At 55.2% G+C, this 18,040-nt stretch overlaps 1 protein-coding gene across 2 annotated transcripts in view; it reads left to right on the top strand.

Moving 5' to 3' along the window:
- TMEM104 (transmembrane protein 104) overlaps positions 1-18,040 on the top strand; it is a 45,318-nt gene that overhangs the window by 9,518 nt on the left and 17,760 nt on the right. Inside the window, exons 5-8 of one of the 2 annotated variants that reach the window (XM_081161279.1) lie at positions 50-146; positions 785-865; positions 4,203-4,302; positions 4,676-4,784. In XM_081161279.1, coding sequence (XP_081017405.1) covers positions 50-146; positions 785-865; positions 4,203-4,302; positions 4,676-4,784 — 387 coding nt within the window. The remainder of the gene's footprint in view (positions 1-49; positions 147-784; positions 866-4,202; positions 4,303-4,675; positions 4,785-18,040) is intronic. The other variant, XM_081161280.1, reaches the window with a different exon arrangement.

Raw genomic sequence — 18,040 nt, 5'->3', positions numbered from 1 at the left:
TACTCCTTTTTCCTTGCTTGTCCCCTCCTCCCTGTCCCACCCCTCCTAGGAGGAAGACGATGACAACTCCTCCACAGCCTCCGACAGTGACAGTCTCCTCCAGGACAACTACGAGCGAGCAGAGAAGCGGCCCATCCTGTCTGTGCGTAAGTCTTGGGGTCCTGGCCAGCCTGCGCCTCCCTGTGGCCCACTGGGTTTCTTTCCCCATGGAGAGGGCTGGGGGCCTCTCTGCGGAGACTCTGGGCCCTTCTCGTCATGGTAGAGTAAGAAGGGCAGGGCTTTGGAGCCCCAGGCCCAGGCTTCCCCCTGCCGGCTCGGCACTTACTAACGCTTGCAGCTTGGGCAGGTTACTTAACCTCAGCAGCCCAGCTCCCCACCTCTCCTGCTGTTATGGAAATAATTGAACACCTGGGCCAGTGCCCAGTGCGTCCTGGAAGCTCCTGGAGCTCAAGTAAATGTAGACTCTCTAAGCTCTCTCCTTCCTCCCATCTCATCACACACACACATGCACTTGCACCTGAGCATGCCTGACAGTCCTGACCCTGCTCTGGCCGAGCCCAGCCTAAGTGTCCCGGCTTCCCTTCTCACCCCACAGCCAGCGTCCCTGCAGTCCCTGTCTAGAGATTGTTTTTAGATGTTTCGAACAGGAAGCATTAGGAAACGTTTTCTCAAGAGTTTGAAACTCTTGGGGATTTCATTCTGGAGAATTCCGTGAGCTCAGCAACCCCCTCTGGAAGCCAAGTAAACCAACCTCTTCCCTCTTCTTTGTCCTTTGGCTCCACAGAGAGACGTGGGTCTCCAAACCTTTTTGAAATCACCAACCGGGTGGAAATGGGACAGATGGCTTCCATGTTCTTCAATAAAGGTATCAGTTCTTTTCAGGACGAGGGCATGGGGAGAGCTAGTGCTTCCTACTGACCAGGGCCCTTGGAATGAGGATCCCGCCTTGATGACAGGATAGGGGCAGGCGATCGGGAGGAGTGGATCGCCGACCTGCTCCCAGCGCATCTGGGGAGCCGGCTTGCCGAGGCCTGGACAGCTTCAGGTGGTTTTCTTGGGTTCCCCCTCGTTCGTTGGCATTAGGAATAGAGAAGCGGCTACTTATCTCCTGCTGAACATAGTCCTAGGCAGCTGTCCAAGGAAGGAAACCCAAGGAGGCCGGCCAGCTGGTCATTTTGTGCGTCTTGCTTGATTGCTTCTGACTTGTCTCTCTTTTCTTCTGGACTCTTCTGTGTAGGACAACAGAGCAGTAGGCTGTGCTGCTTGTGTTTCCATCTGTCTCTGCCTGGTGGCCAGCAGAGGGCGCCAGGAGCCCACGCACAGGGCTTCTGTGGGAATCTGGTCTAGTTAGGAGCTCTCCCCACTCGCTCTACCTGCGCCTTCTGGGGCTTGACCACAAGCGGAAAGGATCCAACCGAGTTCAGGTGCTGGGCTGTTGGGTCTTTCATCGAAACATCTTATACCTCCATGGCAACTCTTGTTCTTTGGGAAGCTGAGCTATTTAAGAGTTTAGTTTTTTAATGCCCAACCTGTTTTTCCTTCTTAGAGTCAAACACATCTAAATCCCTGCCTTTGCAGTTACCCTGGAAAATTTTCAGAGCCCCTGTTTGCAGAGGGGGGCATCTCCACAGGTTCTTTTCTGTTTTGAACGTGGCTGTACTAACTTAGAGCCAGGGGTGGGGGTGGGGGTGGGGATTATAGAAACTGGGAGCTTCTTGGCTGCTTTTCAGGACATTGAGCATTCTGTTGATCACTGGTGCTGTGATTGGACTGTCTGGTCCAAAAGATTGTCATCAGCAGCCAAAGGCTGCCTGAGTGTGTGCTCCTATCTCCCGTACCAGCCTCATAGAGGGATTCCAGAGTTCATAAAAACCAGATTGGTCATGTCTGTCCACTTCTGTCTTGATAAGTTTCATTTCTACCTCCTCCCATCTCATTAAACTAAGATGAGAGAGTGTTAACCTTTTCCCCAAGAAGCCTATGCAGTCTCCTTCCAAATTTAAGCTTTTGAAATAAAATGCACACTGGAGGGAAGACATATACCTTTTACAAAAATATATATATATGTTTTATTGATTTTAGAGAGAGGAAGAGAGAAAAAGAGAAAAAAACCCATGAGAGAGAAACATCTTTCAGCTGCCTCCTGCACACCCCCTGCCAGGGTTCTAGCCCAAAACCTGGGCATGTGCCCTGACTGGACTCAAACCTGCGACCTCCTGGTGCATGGAACAATGCTCAGCCAACTGAGCCACACCAGCTGGGCCAGATATACACCTTTTAAACCTCCTTTCTAAGTTTCATGTTTTGTAGTCTGCCCTGATTTCTTTAAGAACTCTAGGAACTTGTGGTTTGATTTTACCTTCCCTCCCCCCTGCACTAGGCTCCTAGTTTACCTAAAGTGTGTGTGAGAGCAGCCACCCCCTTAGAGGTGGCCTTCTTCCTGTCTGCCCCAGGGTTTCTCAGACTCAGCACTGTTCCCATTTAGGCTGGATCATTCTTTGTCGAGGGGCCTGTCCTGTGCACTGTTGGTTGCTGACTAGCATTTTTGCCCTCTACACACTAGATGCCAGCAGCACCTCTCAGCTACGACAACCAGAAATGTCCTTAGACATTGTCAGATGTCCCCAGTAGGGATTGCAGGACAAAATTGCCCCCAGTTGAAAACCACTGCTCTGCTCTAATTTACAGATTGTCACCTTTCCCTTTAGAAGAGCTGCCACTCCTCCTTGGAGTACAGACTCATTTCTTGTAATTAGAAATGCCAGGCCTCGTCATTGCTGTCCTCTCAGGAAATTCATTGATCTTCCCATTTTGTGACTAGTAATGAAATTTATTGATCAGGGAGGGCCAGTGGCAGTTTATAAACAGAGCTGACCCGGATCCCGTGGGCAGGGGGAGGACAGGTTGGGAGTGGGGAGGGACTGTCCTCCCTGCAGAGAGCATCGGTGTCAGAGCAGAAAGACAAGCTGGGGCACAGTCTGTGCTTGGAGCCCGGGTGTGAGTGGCAGGCATGCCCCAGGGACCGCTGAGTTTGGACAGTGAGGCTGTCTGAGGCCCTCCTGGGTTCTTTCAAGAACTGTTTTTTCCTGGTCTTTTCCCCCCAGACTCCTAGGAGCAAAGCCAACCTCACATAGCCCAGGAGAAACATGTCCCGGCTTCCCCCTGGGGGCCCTGGAGGCTTTTCCAAGCTACCAGCAGTAGAAGGGAGCTGTCACTTCATTTTTATTTCTGTTTCCAGCAAAGCCTGCAGCTTAAGAGTAACATCTAAATGAGCCATCAATCTGAACGGGCGTTTGAGACTGGCTGTTGGGGCTGTGACCCTGAGGCTGCTGGGCCCAGACCTTTTTCAGAGTCTTTATAGCTGGAGTCCCATCGGGCACTTAGCACAGGTGGAGTCCTCACTGAGCAGGATTGGAGGTGGTCTGGTGGGTCGGGAAGTGAGACCAGTGGAATCAGGACCTGAGCCTACCCTCGCAGCTCCTAATCCAGGCCCCTCCTGTCAGGAGAGGGGCCAAGGCCCTCTACAGAGAGAGCTCCCAGGTGCCCCTGCCAAAGCCAGCATCCTCCCTTGCAGATGCTTCGTAAGAAGGCAAGTGAGCCTGCCTGGAACACCGCTCCTAATGCACCCTCTCCCAGCACCCAGGCCACCCCTGCCCCACGGGGTTTGGCGATTGGTCTTTGGAAATCAAGAGCTTTTACCCTCTTGATTTTCAGCTTCAGAGGCTGGGCCTTCTCCTGTTACCTTCTCTTTGCTCTCAGGAGCGGCCTTTTGTCTTAGAGCCTGTGTTTAGCTGTGAAGGGGGCCCTGGCCCAGCCCCTGACTCACACATCTCTTCTCCTTCTCCCCCTTTTCCTCTCCCCTTCTCTGTCCCCCCCTTCCCCAGGCACCCTAGCACGAGCCTAAAGGTGCTTCTGGCCCCTCCTCAGCCAGCCCATGCCTCACACTCACCTGGCACCTGTATGGATTTGAAAGCTCTCTGAGCCTCACTTAGCCCCTCCCGGGTGAAAGTCATGAGCAGGTGTGTCTCCTGCCAGCATTACAGTGTAGCCAGAACAAGAAAGAGGATGTGGGTCATTTTCTCATTCCTGTTGGGGACAGTAGCAGCCTGGAGAACTGAAGAATGGGAGGGGTGGAAACTGAGCTCTCGAAGACTACAGGCGCCTCCCCATGGCTCCCTGACCGGTGACTTTGCTCCTTTCAGTGGGGGTCAACTTGTTCTATTTCTGCATCATCGTTTACCTGTACGGGGACCTGGCCATCTACGCTGCCGCCGTGCCCTTCTCCCTCATGCAGGTGTCCTGGTAGGTGCCCCCCTCGCCCCCCACCCGCATGCAGCCACAGGGGCTTCCTCAGGCGGTCAGGGCGGGGTTTTCAGGGTAGAAACACACAACACCAAGCGAATCCCTCAGCACGGCCCCGACCAGCTGTGCGTTCTGTCCTCCAGAGACCCCCCCCACACCGATGTCCCCTGCCCCGCCCCATTGGGAAGGTGACTGGGAGTCCCCCCAGGGGCCCCTTAGAAGACAGGAATACGCGGTTCATGGAAAGTCAGATGGTTGGGCCGAAAGCAGCTGTGGGGGTGTGGGGGCTCGGTGGTTGCTAATAATAACGTTACATTCTGTGTGCTTGCAGCCAAGCAGGGAGACCCCTCTGAGCCACTGTTCTCTTTATCAGCAGCGCCACTGGCAATGACTCCTGTGGTGTGGAGGCTGACACCAAGTACAACGACACAGACCTGTGCTGGGGGCCCCTGCGCCGCGTGGACGCCTATCGCATCTACTTGGTGAGTGGCCTGGCCTCTGCTCCGAGGCCCCACCCGGCCTGGGGTGTGTGAACTGCCTCTAGTCTCTGGCAGACCCTTGCCAGAGAAGGGTCTATGTGGCACCACACTCCAGCTAATTACTGGGGCCTTGGTCCTGTGCAGAAAATGGATCATGTCACCAAGACTCTGGCCCCAGAGTGTCCTGGCCACCAGGCCTCCGTCATATGTGGCCTGGAGTTGGCTTTCAGATCGCCAGCTCCAGAGTGAACTTACAAACCTAGCTCAGGATTTGAGGGGCAGTCTTAGCAAAGCTCTGTCAGAACGCCAGGGCTGATGTTTTGGAGACACGCCGTGTTTTGACCTCACTCCTGGCCAGCCCGGCAGCTTCAGGATAGACGCCAGGTTTCCCAGCGGGCAGGCAGGACTGAGCCTTCCTCAGGCACCCCCAACTGTAGACCGGCTCTCCAGCTAGGGAGGGATGCGCCCAGCTCACTCCCTGTCTTCCCTGTTCCCCACCGACTAGGGAAGATGATGAATCTCCAGGCTACTTGATTGCTTTGTGCCCTGGGCGGGGGCGGCGGGAAGAAGTAATGAGATACAAAACCAGACAGTTATTTATCTCTGCCTGCTTTGCGGGCGGGACTCAGAAATGTTTCTCTTTCCCCTTTGCACAATCTATTAATATTCTGCTTCCCCTTGGTCCTCCTCAGACTGACACAATTTCAGGTGTGCGAGGTGACACACAGTTTGACACGTGGCCACTTAGCTGATTTGGAGGAGGGTGGCAGGGCCGGGAGAGAGCTGAGCGGTTCAGGGAGTTGGCCTCTTAACTTAATTATGCCTATCCTGGCAAAGGTTTCCGAGGGCCCTGCCAGCGGTGTCATTTGGGTCTGAATTTGTTAACCCCCAGGGCTGCTGAGTGGTTGTCTTGCCTTCCCAGCCCCACTCCGTAGACCTACAGAAGGAACCCTGTGACCCAACCATGAGAGATGTTTTCCTCTCTGCAGTTCTGGACCCGTCGGGTGGTCTGTGTTTCTTCTCTCACACATTCAGCTCTGGCTAGGAATTGATATTTTCATAGAATTGCGTCTGAGCTCCCCCCTCTGCAGGCCCGATATCAATTTGGTATCGAATTGATCTCCTGGCCCCCTTCCCTGCCTTGGGGGTGGGCAGAGTAACTGGGCAGGACAGCCAGGAAAGCCCAGGCCTGTTAGCCTCTTAGCATTTCAGCAGACCATGATTGATAAAATTAGCAAAATCATCAGTATGTGTAGCAGCCCATCTGGGTCTGTAACCGGCACAGGCAGGAGCTGGAAGATGGGGTCCGAGGGGGTAGCTCAGACTCTGAGCAGATCCAGGGCAGAGGCACCATGCAGCGCCCCCCCGGTGGGTCTTTCCCGGGGTAGCTGCTGGTGCTTATGCAGACCCTCTCTGGCACATTCCCCCTCCCGTGGCAAAAGAAATGCATCCGGAGCACTGGGAATATTGGCTTTTGCCTTTGGCCGGGTAAATTATTTAGAAGCATTAGTACTGTCTTATTAAATTGTTCCTTTACTTATTCCTGTAAACCTTGCACATGACGGAAGCCTCACTCCCTGAATCTCAATAACTCTGACCGGACAGAAGGAACCTTCAGGAGAGCAGACTGGCATTAATTACTGCCTTCGCCTCCCAGATATTGTACTTATAGCTCATAAAGCTAATTGCCACCAGGCCTACAAAGGCTACGGAAGCAGGAAGGGGAGGGCAAGTAGAAACAGAGCCTGTTCTCTCTGGGTTGTTGCCACCTCCCTCCCCACCACCAGCCCACTGCCAGGGGGCTTTGGTTTGCTCGGAAGGTTTGCAGTTCTAACGTGTTCTTTTGCCTGGTTTGGAGAAATTCAACATATGTGGGCCTTGCCTTTGTCCCCAAAGTTACTTTACAACTTTGCCTGTGGCTCCCAGGGTCCCTGGCTTCTGCAGAAGTGTCTCTCGCCCCTAAATACTGGGTGCTCTTCATCCGTTTCCGTGAGGTCAGAGGGGCTAAGCAAGTGGAGAGGGGGTTGGCAGGTATGGCTTTCCTTCCTGGGTCCTGGGCTCTCTGCTGCCCGTGATGATGGCATCTTCCCAAGTGGCTTCTTCAGATCACAGGGGACTGGGCTGTCCTTTCCCCTTGCCCCCCCCCCGATTTCACATTCAGAAGACTGTCCTTCCCTTCTAGAGGCTCCTTTCTCTCTCCACCAGCTTTTTCTGATTTTGCTGCCAGACAGACGTCACCACAATGCCGGGCAAGGCAGCGAGCAGATCTTAGCACCCTCCTGACCCCAGGCACAGTCGTCTAGGGTAGACAGTGCACCCGTCTGGGCCTGCATGTTTGAAAGGGCCTCCTAATGGCCACCTCCTCATTGCTATTCCGGGACAGTATGTTCTGGGGGATAAAGGTACAGGCTTTCATTTTGTGGTTTAAATTTCAGAGTCTGCCGCTATGCACACACAGAATAAGAATATTGAGGATATTAACTTGATCCAAGCCTGGCCTGTGCACCACATCAGGACCACATACAGGAAGGGAGCTTTCTCTCTCAGCAGCTCCCAGTTCCCTCTCCAAGCCCTTGACCTTAACAAGTAGAAAATTCCTCCTCCCCTCCGGCACCCTGCGACCTTCACCCACATCCTGTGGTTGCAGTGCAGCTGATATGAGTCAGTTTCTCCCTCTCCTTCCTCCGAGTGGCCACATCACAGGGTGCTGTGGGGTGGCAGTCCTGCGAGCCACGTGTGCTCTTTAGGGTGTCCCAGCAAGTGGCCGCAGCTGGAGCCAGCAGTGACAGGGACCCTGCTATGAAGACCCATGAGAATTGACATCAGGACCTGCTTCCAGCAGGCCCCAAATTCCCAGGACCCCACCAGCCACCCCTTCTGCTCCTTAGAAGGATCAACTAGGAAACTGTCGGATGCCCCAACCCTTTCAAACCTGTAGCCTTGCCTCCGGGCTGGGCTATCTTAGGATTCATTCTGTAGAGCCTCTCAGGTTTGGTAGGAAACCAAGCCAGAATCTAGCATTTCATTCCTTCCTATACAGTGAGCAGGGGCCAGGGACCACTAGTGAAGTGACAGGATTGTATGTAAATCAGTCTGGTCCAGACTCGGACTGTCCCCAGTGCCTGGGAAGCTGGACATGCATCTCAGTCCCCTAGAGTCAGGGGCACAGCCCAGTGTTTCTGTTTGACTTCCTCTTACCCACAGTGCTTCCTAACCTGTCATTCACGTCCCTTCCCAGGGCCTGGGCCCCATCACTGCCTCCGCTTGAGGAGTGTCAGAGGGAAGCCCTGGGGGTACAGTGGGACTCCCCAAGTGCTGAAGGCTCCTGGCTGTCCACAGGAGCGGCATCCGCTGCTCATAGGTGGACAGGTGCTGCCGGGTCACCAGCGGCCCAGAAGGTCCCAGCCGAGCAGAGCCGGGAACGCAGATGGCAGAACGGAGCTCATCCTGGCTGGAGACTCGGCCGCAAATGCGGTATTGAGCGGGGAGAGGGGGCCTCGTGGGCTGCCTTGGAACAGGACAAGGTCATCCTGGCTTGCCATCCTGCTTAGAACACAGGAGCTATGAGATCCACCTGCAGAGCATGGGCAACCAGGGAGAGAGATGCAGCCTGCAGGTGTCCAGTAGGTGACATGCCACCTTCTGCCGGACAGAGGGGTTCTCCCCAGACTCCCTCTGGAAATGGCCCTAGAGAAGCAGGGTGTGTGTTGGGGTCCTCAGGGGGAGTTCTGCCTGCTGGACTCTCTCTCTTCCTAGAGTAGATGGTCTGAGAACTGACTCAAGCTAACATTGGGAGGGTCCTCCTGGGCCTTCCCTGAGAGTCCTGGCTTTTTCTCTGCCAGGAGGTGTGTTCTCTGATTCCAGGTTGTAGAGCAACACTTGCTGCTGTCCACTTGCAACACTTAAAACAGTGTGCAGTCCCGTTTTTAAAATGGACTGTTTTTTCCGTAAAGCAGTGCCATTTGAGAGGAACACATCCTTTCGGGGGTGGAGAAGGGAGTAGTGCACCCCGGGCAGTGGTGTGCCACGCTGTGACCTGCCCTTCCCGCTGTGGTTTGTCTTGCATTGGCGTAGCACGTTACCAGCTACCTTCTCATTTCTGATTTGGTCCATGACATCATCCCATTTTACAGCAGAGAAAACTGAGGCTTGGAGTCCATGACTTCCCCCAGGGTCACAGAGCAGAGACAGAGACAGCAGCCCAGCTCTCTGGCCTCTCAGCCATACCCTCTGGCCCTGGTGACGCAGACTTGCTCGGGCAGCAGGGCAGCCCTGCTGCCAGGCCCGGTTGGAGGCGGCGGGTTGTGCTGTTTCTCAGCCCTTGGCCCTTGATGATTGCGGAGGGTTGGGTGCCTCTGCCAGAGGAGGGTGTCTGTGCAGTGATCCGTGTCTGCACATCCAGCTCACCTGCCTGATTAATTCTCTGTCTTTCCTGCTGCCCCTCGCTTGGCTCCTAGATAGTGAAGCAGCTTCTCCCTTCTACTCAAGTAGCGCTGGAATTGAAGGCGTCTTCCCAAGGACATTTCCCTCCCCTGCCACGGCCTCCCTCTCTGTTCTTTCAGCATCGGCTGCTGTGCCCTGGGGCTGTGACATCTGCTAATAAGTGGGTCACTGCTGCCATCACTTGAATATTTATTCTTACCAATTCCGGGGTAGGAGGTGACCTGGAGGCCTCCAGGACCAGTGAGGGGGGGAAAGTTTGTGTGGAGCAGGTTTCAGCAATGGCAGTGACTTCACAGGAGTTGGGGACTCTCAGGGACACGACTGCACACCTCCAGGGGCACCACCACATGCCCCCAGAGCACAACCCCAGTAGGATACCGTGTGAATGCTGCCCCGTGTTTATGCAGAGTCAGGAACCTGGGATGGAATGAAGCACAGTGGGCCAGGAAGGGTGCCCCCCCTCCCCCCGAGGGCTAGCAGACCTGGCAGGACAGTGAGCCGTCCCTGGAAGGGTCTGACAGGGGGACTCTGCCTAGACAGAGCAGGATCCTAAGCTCAATAAACGGGCCCTTCTCTGGCTGGCAACCCCCCCTCCCTCGCTCCCCATGTGAAACAAGCCAAGAGGAGATTCCTGGTTGCCTGGGGCTGGGAGGGTGTTGCTTACAGGGTCTGGGGCATCCGGGCACCTCCTTCAGAGGATGGTGACTGTTTGGGAACCTGCCAGGACTACTAGGGAAGCCCAGATTTTTCTTTCCCTTTTAGTTCCTCCTTCCACAGCGTGCTTCTTGTCAGCTCTTCCTCATTCGGTTATAGAGGCTCCAGAAAGGCCGCTGTGGTCTTGCTTCTCACTTGCCCGTGGGAAGATGCTGGTGACACTGGGCGGCCCCTGCAGGTGTGGTGAGCGAGCAGCTCTCCTGGCCCAGGCACGCGCGGGCCAGCTCCCGGAGCGTCACCCTGCGGTGTCTGCAGTGTCTGCACCAGCTCCTCCAGCTCCGTGTGTGGGCGTGAGCCTCTGGGAGGACCCCTGTCCCAGAGTATAGCCCCCCACCATGTGCTGAACCTCCGCTTTAATTCATGATCCTGGGTCCCAAGGAAGAATAAATTTCTGCCCCACACCCCAAAATGTGTGTGCCCACTGCCCAGACAGGAGCGGGCCTCTGACGTTGAGTGAACTCTAACTTAAATGGCGCCCAGCGCTCAGATTGAAGTGCCTGACGTTACAGGATCAGCTGGTCTCTTTCTTTTTCAAGAAAATCGATAATCAAGGACAGGCCTGTGTTTTTCTTTCTTTTTTTTTCTTCCTGTGGAGCTGTCTGTCTCATCCCGGGAATGGTTTTTTGTGGTTTGGTGTGCTTTCCATCCCCAGTCCCAGCCCTTTCTAAATGAAATTCAGATTACTCTGTCACTCACTCCAGTGCTGTGGTTTGTCTAGAGAACTCTTGCCAAGGGACCTTGTGAGCCCCAACTATCTCGTCACCCCCACTGCTGCTGCTATCTGGGCACAGCCTCCAGTCCATCCCCAGTGTCTGCCCAGCTGACACCCAGTATTGCCTGGACCAGCCTCACCTTTCCAAGGAGACCTGGGTCGCAGCTCCCTGAGCCCCAGTAACCACCGTCCAGCCCCACCTCCCACCCAAGCGCCTTGGGTGTTTGGCCCCAGCTTCCTCCAGCTCATGAGAGGTTTGTTCTTAATGTAATACTTCTACACCAGCTTAGAGGACGATGCTTGACCCCCTGAGCCCCCTTCTCATGCTCCCAGTGAAGACACCGGGTTATAGGAACCTGGATCACAAGCCCATGGGAGTGGTTTCTGCTATACAGTCCCCCACCCCTCCCCCAGGCCTCAGAAGCTGCCCGTTAGCGTTAGCCGGGGTCCTGCTGGGTCAAGGGACCATGGTTCTAGCTCCGTGAACTGCCAGACCCTGTCCTCACAGTGGCCGTTTAAGTGTCTCTCTGCCCCTGTTAGAATATCCCGACTCTGCCCATCTCCATTGTCTGGAACGTAACGAGTTCAGTACATCTTGCAAATACCACTCGCCCGGAGCAAGCCAGTTGTACTCCTGCGCATGTGGGAAGATGTCAGTTTGACTTGTCTGATCCCCAAGTGCACCCAGAGGAGGACATCAAGATGGGAAATTACCTCGTGTGCCACAACCTTGCCACCGCCCCGAGCATACTCACCGCCTCTTAATAAACCCCATTATATGAAAATCCAAACGCATAAAACAAACTAGGGGGGTGATTATTGGTTACAAAATGATTCGTTACTTCACAGAAGGACTCACCACAGGTTTCTCTTAAGTACTTGGTTCCCCTAGTGTGTTTAAAATGTTAATCTGTGAAAATGAAGCCTTTATAAATTGGACCTTTAGAAGCCCAACTCTTGTGTAGGGGAGGTATCCACACGTTCACGTGCAGAGGTGCAGAAATCTGAGTCCAGTTCAGGTAGAAACAGGCATCTCGAGCAGCCCACCAGAAAGGTACATCCGGGGACACACACGCCCAGGGCTGGGACAGTTCCGTGGAGCTTAAGTACCTCCCTGTGGCCACGCTCGTGCACAGGCCAATTTGGTTGGGAAGCTTCCAAATAGGTCTCCATGGGGAGCGTTCATCCCTGCTGGGGACCTTCTGCACTGTGCTTTTTCAGGACCGTTTTTATCACACCACACTGATCCCAGCAGACCTGGAGCTGGGGGCTTGCGCTTCCTTACCTAGGAGTGGCCCGATCGGGGTGCAAGCCTGGTGCTCCTGGTTGTTGACCCGTGTGTGTTCAGTCTTTTCCCCTCAAGAAGCTGCTCCAGGCAGACTCCCACAGTGCTGCAGCCCAGGCCATCTCCACGCTCCACGGCCCCTCTGCCTCCAAACCTGCCATTTCTGGGCCAGGAGCTAAAAATGACTTTGTACTCTGTAAGGAGATGTCCTGCTTGTTGATCTCACATCCCCTGCCCCCTCCTTTTTTTTTTTTTTTTTTTTTTTTGCTTTATTTCCCCCAAAGTGCAGGAAAAAACTGTAGTCTAAAGAATCCAGCGGCCTCCCTGTAGCTCTAAGTCACCTGGAATGTCCTTGATGTTCTGTGCTAACCAGAATGAGAGCTGTGCCAAACCCCTTTCCTCCTCTGGCTCCGTGTCTCTGAGGCTTGGATTCCATGAGAGCAGGGTCCTTGACTCCCTGCAGCAGCCCGTGGGGCTGTGCCGTTCCCTGAACGCCGCTTGTTCTCATTATAGGGAGTCTACTGTAAGAACCTGGTGTCTTTCTGAATGGCGCCCCAGGGCCTTGGCAATAATTGTTTAATTAAATAAAGCACTAATTCTAAAGTAATAACCGTGCCCCTCAGTGGTGCTGGCTTCCCAACCAGCACGCTGCCTTGCAGACCATGCAGAGAATAAAGTGTCTGGGCGTACGTTCTCCAGACTGCGGGCCGGCCCTGAGGGGACAGCGCCGCCGGAGAACCCCAGAGGGCTTACAGAGGCTGGCAGAAAGGGGCCCGGGGCACGAGCATGATGGGCGTGAGGCGGAGATGAGAAATTAGGGTGTGTATTAATAACTGATTGCTGATTAATTAGCATGAGCTCTGGATGTCGTGTGGATTAGCTGGGTGTAGACCAAGGTCCATTTTAATAAGCCTTCAGTGCAGAGGGCGGTGCTGCAGGGGGTGCTGCCAAGCAGATGCTGTGTGGCGAGTGTGAGTCCAGCAGCACAGAGCGCGGCGGGCATATTGAGTATGGGAAGAACCTCCTGTAGGCACGATTAAGACGTTTTCAGGAAACCCTGGCAAGATCAGGGAAGACACTGCTGGGCCAGGTGTTGTGTGCTGACCAGGCTAGAAGACACACACACACACACATACAGTCTGGGAATCCAAACAGTTCTAGCCCCTTCCTTCTCACCAATGCAGGGAAGTGGTTGTCCACCTGAGAGACAGGTAGCCAGCCTTCAGGAGCACTGCCCAGCTCTTTCCCTTCCCCCTGGTCAGAAATAGGAGCCTCCGCTGTCTCAAAGTTTGGTTCCAGGACCAGCTGGCATGAGAACACCTTCAGGTACTTGTTAAAAACAGAAATTCCTGGGACTAACCCCAGGCCTAATGTAGCAGACTCCAAGGCTAGGAATCTGCTTTTTCGACCAGTTCTGAGGAGGATTCTGTGAACTGTCCCCGAGCAGGCATAAATGGTCTTGCTTGCTCTGGTTTCCCTTAGAGAACAGCTGCCCGAGCTGGATCTATGAAGGCAGCGGCCAGAGACCTCCTGGGCCTTGCCCCTGCCCAGGACAGACAGTGGCCAGGTGTCCTCAGGTCTCCAGCCTGGAGTTATTAGTAACACACTGGAGTCGATGCTTCAGGTGCTTGGTGAAGACAAAACAGCGTCACTCCTGCTCCGATCAGACCACTTTCAGGTTCTGAGTGTCCCCAAGAGAAAAGGGGCTCTAGCAGCATCCCTTTGCCAGTAGCTGCTTTGTTACCTGGGGCCAACAGGTCCCTCCTGGGTCCCTATGGATGGTGCTCTGGGCTTCCTCTTGGAGCCCACAGTATTCCAGTCCCATAGAGGAGCCTCACTCCAACCATCTACTAGGGAGGAAGCTGAGGATTGTTAGTGTGATTTCCTATACCCAATTCGACACAGCTCGTTAATCAGCCAGCCTGGCGTGCTATCTCCCTTCCTCCCCTACCTCCAAGGTTACTCAGTGCCAGCAAAGAGGCCTGTTCCAATCCCGCTCTGTTTCGGTCTATTTCGAGGTTGCACGTCAGTGGGGGAAAGGGGTGGAGCCAGCTGGGCCTGTGTGGCTCCTCTCTGCAGGGCTCCCGTGTTCTGGGCACCTGACTTGCTTCCTTCCCTGCCCCCAGCTCCAACTCAGAGCACCCCCACCGCCACCCCGCTCTACCTGCATAGAGACAAGTGGTAGAGCTGAGTGAGGAAGGGAAGGAGTGGAGAGCATCTGCAGTGATCACCTGGCACCTCTCCTCGAGTGGCGCACAAACACCAGGCAGTTGAGGTGACAGAGGGCGATGGCTCTGCCTCCTCACAGCCCCAGGCAGGGCACCAAAAGCAATCAGATTCCTACAGATCTAACTAGAGATGCAGACAGACAGCCCTGCAGGCTTTGAGGTCCATGGGGCACACACCACTCATCACGGAGAGTATCTGAGCAACTAAATTTCTGACAGTCAGGTGGTTGGGGGACAGGGGGGAGGTGAGTGCTTTTTTCCAAGGGGACTGAGGGGCAGGATTGATGGCCCAGAGGTTCCCCACCCCCCTCATTCATGAGATAGTCCATGGTGTACAGAGCACTCCCCAACCTACCTGTTCTCAAGTTCTCTTGTTCTAAGGACCTATAAGGACCAGCAGACCCAGTCCTGCCCCAACTGCAGCTCCCCACCCCTGGGTCGTATGAACAGGCAAGATGAATACCTCCAGCTTCTCTGTGTGCAAGGCAGCCACCCACCTCCTCCCAGGCCCGCTCTCCCGGAACAGCCCTGGGGAAGTAATCCATGTACCCATGCTCTCCCTTGGCTGGCATTCTGCATAAATAGACCAGGACACGGCTAGTTTGATTCCCCATGCTGAGATTTCAGTGGCTAAATGTGAGAGCCAGTAAACCAAGCCTCGGAGCCCGGAGAGGTTTTCATCTTTGCACTTCTCCTTGCTCAGCCCAAGGCAAGCAAAGCAAGGTGGCTGCTCTCTCTGAGCTTTCAAACTCCCCACCCTTGAGGAAAGCGCTGCCTCCCCTACAAGACCTGTTTCCCTTTGCCGTAGAGGGTGTATTGCAGCCTGCCCTGGATTCGTGCACCTTCCTCACTCAGGTCCCGTGGGGCTCACTGCAGGGACCTGTACGGCCTGTTCACTCCTCATAGAAGCCCAGCCGGATGGACAGGCGTGCTCTCTCCCCACCTCCCAGACCTGTAGTTCAAAGGACTGAAGTCCCTTTCAAACTGCCTCCTGTCAGAACAGAGAGAAATCCCACCCAGGGCACACAGGAGAACCCTGGGACCTGGTGCCCACTGTGCATGTCCACAGAGAGGCACTGCTGTCTCAGCCCTGCTCCCTGGCATCCTTGCTGGCCCCTCCCAGCGTGAGGATTGCCCCAAGGTCATGAGCCTCTTCTGTTTCTGGTATTTCATTCTTTCAGCCCTACTGACTCCAGTAAATCTGACTGTCATTTATTTCCCTGTTTAAAACCCTTCAGAAACTCCTCTCTATAAGGCAGTGTCTAAATTCATGTGGCCGTCGTCTGCTCCAGTCTCCTTCTGGAACCTTCTCTCCCACCACTGCCCCACCTTCGATGGCCACTGTCCTCCGAAGACACTGGGCTCTTTCACAGCTTGCCTTTCCCTTGCATCGTCCTGAGCTCAGATGCTCCCCCCCACACCCGCAGCCACACTCCTCTCCCCTCCCCTGAGACACCTGCAGCCACACTCCTCTCCCCTCCCCTGAAACACCTGCAGCCACACTCCCCCCTCCCTCCCCCCTGCTGTGGCGCTCATGGGACTTGTATAGTAGTCAGCTGCTCCGCCCCACTGTGAGCTCCCGGGGCAGGGCTCTGCCTTATCCACCTTTGGGTCGAGCCAGCATGGGGCCTCACACAGGGACTTGCTCCGGGAATGTCTGAATGGATGAGACCACCCTCGGGTGGCCTTACCACCCCTGGGTCTGTGGGCAAGTTCCTCGGTCAGCCCTCGGACCTGCTCACAGCCAGGGCTCACCACTCCAGCCAGAAAAACTCCATGTCCAGCAGCCTCTCCTTTCCTAGAGGCCCAGGTCATCTTCTGCCCCTCACTGCAGGAAAGAAGCTGCCCCTCAGCAGGGGCTTAGGGACGCCCTGCCTTTGGGGGCAGGAGGTAGAGAGGAGCAGTCAGAAGCTGTTCGTGTGCCAGGAGGTAGGGGAGGGCTCACCACTCGTCTGTCTGTCTGTCTGTCTGTCTGTCTCTCTCTCTCTCTCTCTGCCATCTCTCTGGTGCCTAAAATGTGAGCAGTGAGTATTAGAACAGGTGCCAGCTCCAAAGTCAAGTCTATTTCTCCAGGCAGAGCCCCTGCCTGTTTCACCCCATTTCCCACAACCACAAACATACACACCCCTCTGTCCCAAGATCAAGCCTCAGTCTTTGCCCCTGGACATGTGGCCTCCATTTCTCTCTCTCACTGTGAGGAGCCAGGCCGTCCTTTATAAACCCTGGTGGCTGATAATCATTAAGTGAGTGACTGTGTGGGTTTTCCACAATATTTATCTTTTTCCCCCAATCCACAAAGGTTGCAGCTTTGGCATCAGATCCTTGGAACTCTGCCCACCATCGGGTACCATCTGGCCTTTCAGCTGAAAAATAGACAACACAGACATGCAATCTTGTCCAATAAGAGGGCCAGGGGGACAGCGGCGGTGCCAGGCTGACGCCATTGGACCGGCCCAGCCCCCGAGGGGCGTGGACGGGGGGTGGGGGGGTAGAGGGACGGGGCCTGGCTACAGAAACCCGAGTTCTTATCTCAGTTGCATCTTAGCAGTTACGAGATGCTGGCTAAGTTACTCCCCCTCAACCTTGGTTTTCCAAAATGGAGACAGTAATCAATTGATAGGGTGTCTGGATTGAGAAGAGATCTCAGGTAGAAGATGCCATGCGCCTGGGCACACAGTGGGTGCTCAGCAGCGTTGGTTCTCATGCCCATTCTCTGAGCCTCTTCCCTGCCCCCGGGGCAGAGCCCCAGCTGCGTCTGCGTGGTGGACCAATCTCCTGGGGGTGTCAGGAAGCAGGCGAAGGCTCTGGGGATAAGAGAGGCCTGTTTGGAGGCAGAGCTCGCCCTCCGCGCCAACAGCATTCCTGCAGAACGTGACCCCCCACCATCTCCCGGCTGGGGGCTTCGAGATGGTATGGGGATGATACCTAGTCCAGGTGTCTGAGACCTGTCCTGGTTCCAAAGGTGGGGGCCAGGAAGGGAGTGTGATGTGACGGTCTGGGTGGCTGCCTGGGAGCCACAGCAGCCTGCATCCTGGAAAGACACGGGCTCCCTCCGCCAGCACGAGAGCCGTCTTCTGCTGGCGCGGGGCCAGGCCCCCCACCTCTGGACTGAGGGAGCCCCCCAGTGAGTGGTGGCTTTTTACTCCCTCCCAGGCAGCCCCTTGTCCCACCACCTATAAACCTGAGTTCAGCAGCCAGCACTCAGTAAAAAATCACGCGGCTCTGTGATAGAAGCTCCTGATGAGTTTCCTGACCTTTCTTTATCACCGTCTGTGGGTTAGGAGGAGACATGCTCATTTTTTTTGCCTCCCAGAGCAAGACCCATAAAGATAGGTTACGAACCTCAGGTCCCTAACTAAGACTTTCTCTTTCCTCTAACTAGGGCAGGGGGTGTCTAGAGAAGGGGCTCAGAAGACGAAGTTATTTGGGTTCTTTCCAAGGTCTGCTCTGTTTCCAGTCGCCTTGAAAAAAAAGAGGCAGAGGTTTTGAGGAAGGGACCTAGGGATGCTCCCAACTGTCAAACAGTCAGAGGTGGCCTGTCAGTCAGGGCGAGCCCAGAGCTGAGGTCCGAACGCGAGAGCGGGTGAGCGATGCTCCCGGGGCCTGGCCGGCCTGCGCTCCCTCGCTGCGGAGCTGGGCAGGCAGCCCAGGGGCTCTCATCCCCGCCACCTGCACCGCGGCTGCCACTCAGGGGCTGCCCGTCTCTGTCCACCTCTCGCTGTCGCCCCAGCCACAAGCGGAGCGGTCTGTGTGTGCGGGGTGGGAGCCCTGGCCCACCAGGTCCTTGGGGGCAGCGTCAGGTGCAGGAGAGCAGCCTCCCTTCCGTGGTTTCTCCCCAGCCGTCCTCCCAGGCTCCCCGGGAACATTTTCACGGTGT

Source organism: Miniopterus schreibersii, assembly GCF_964146895.1.
Source record: "Miniopterus schreibersii genome assembly, chromosome: 16".
In the NCBI taxonomy this organism is placed as follows: domain Eukaryota; kingdom Metazoa; phylum Chordata; class Mammalia; order Chiroptera; family Miniopteridae; genus Miniopterus; species Miniopterus schreibersii.
Note: the sequence above shows the minus strand (reverse complement) of the source record. Positions and strands in the feature narration are given on the sequence as shown.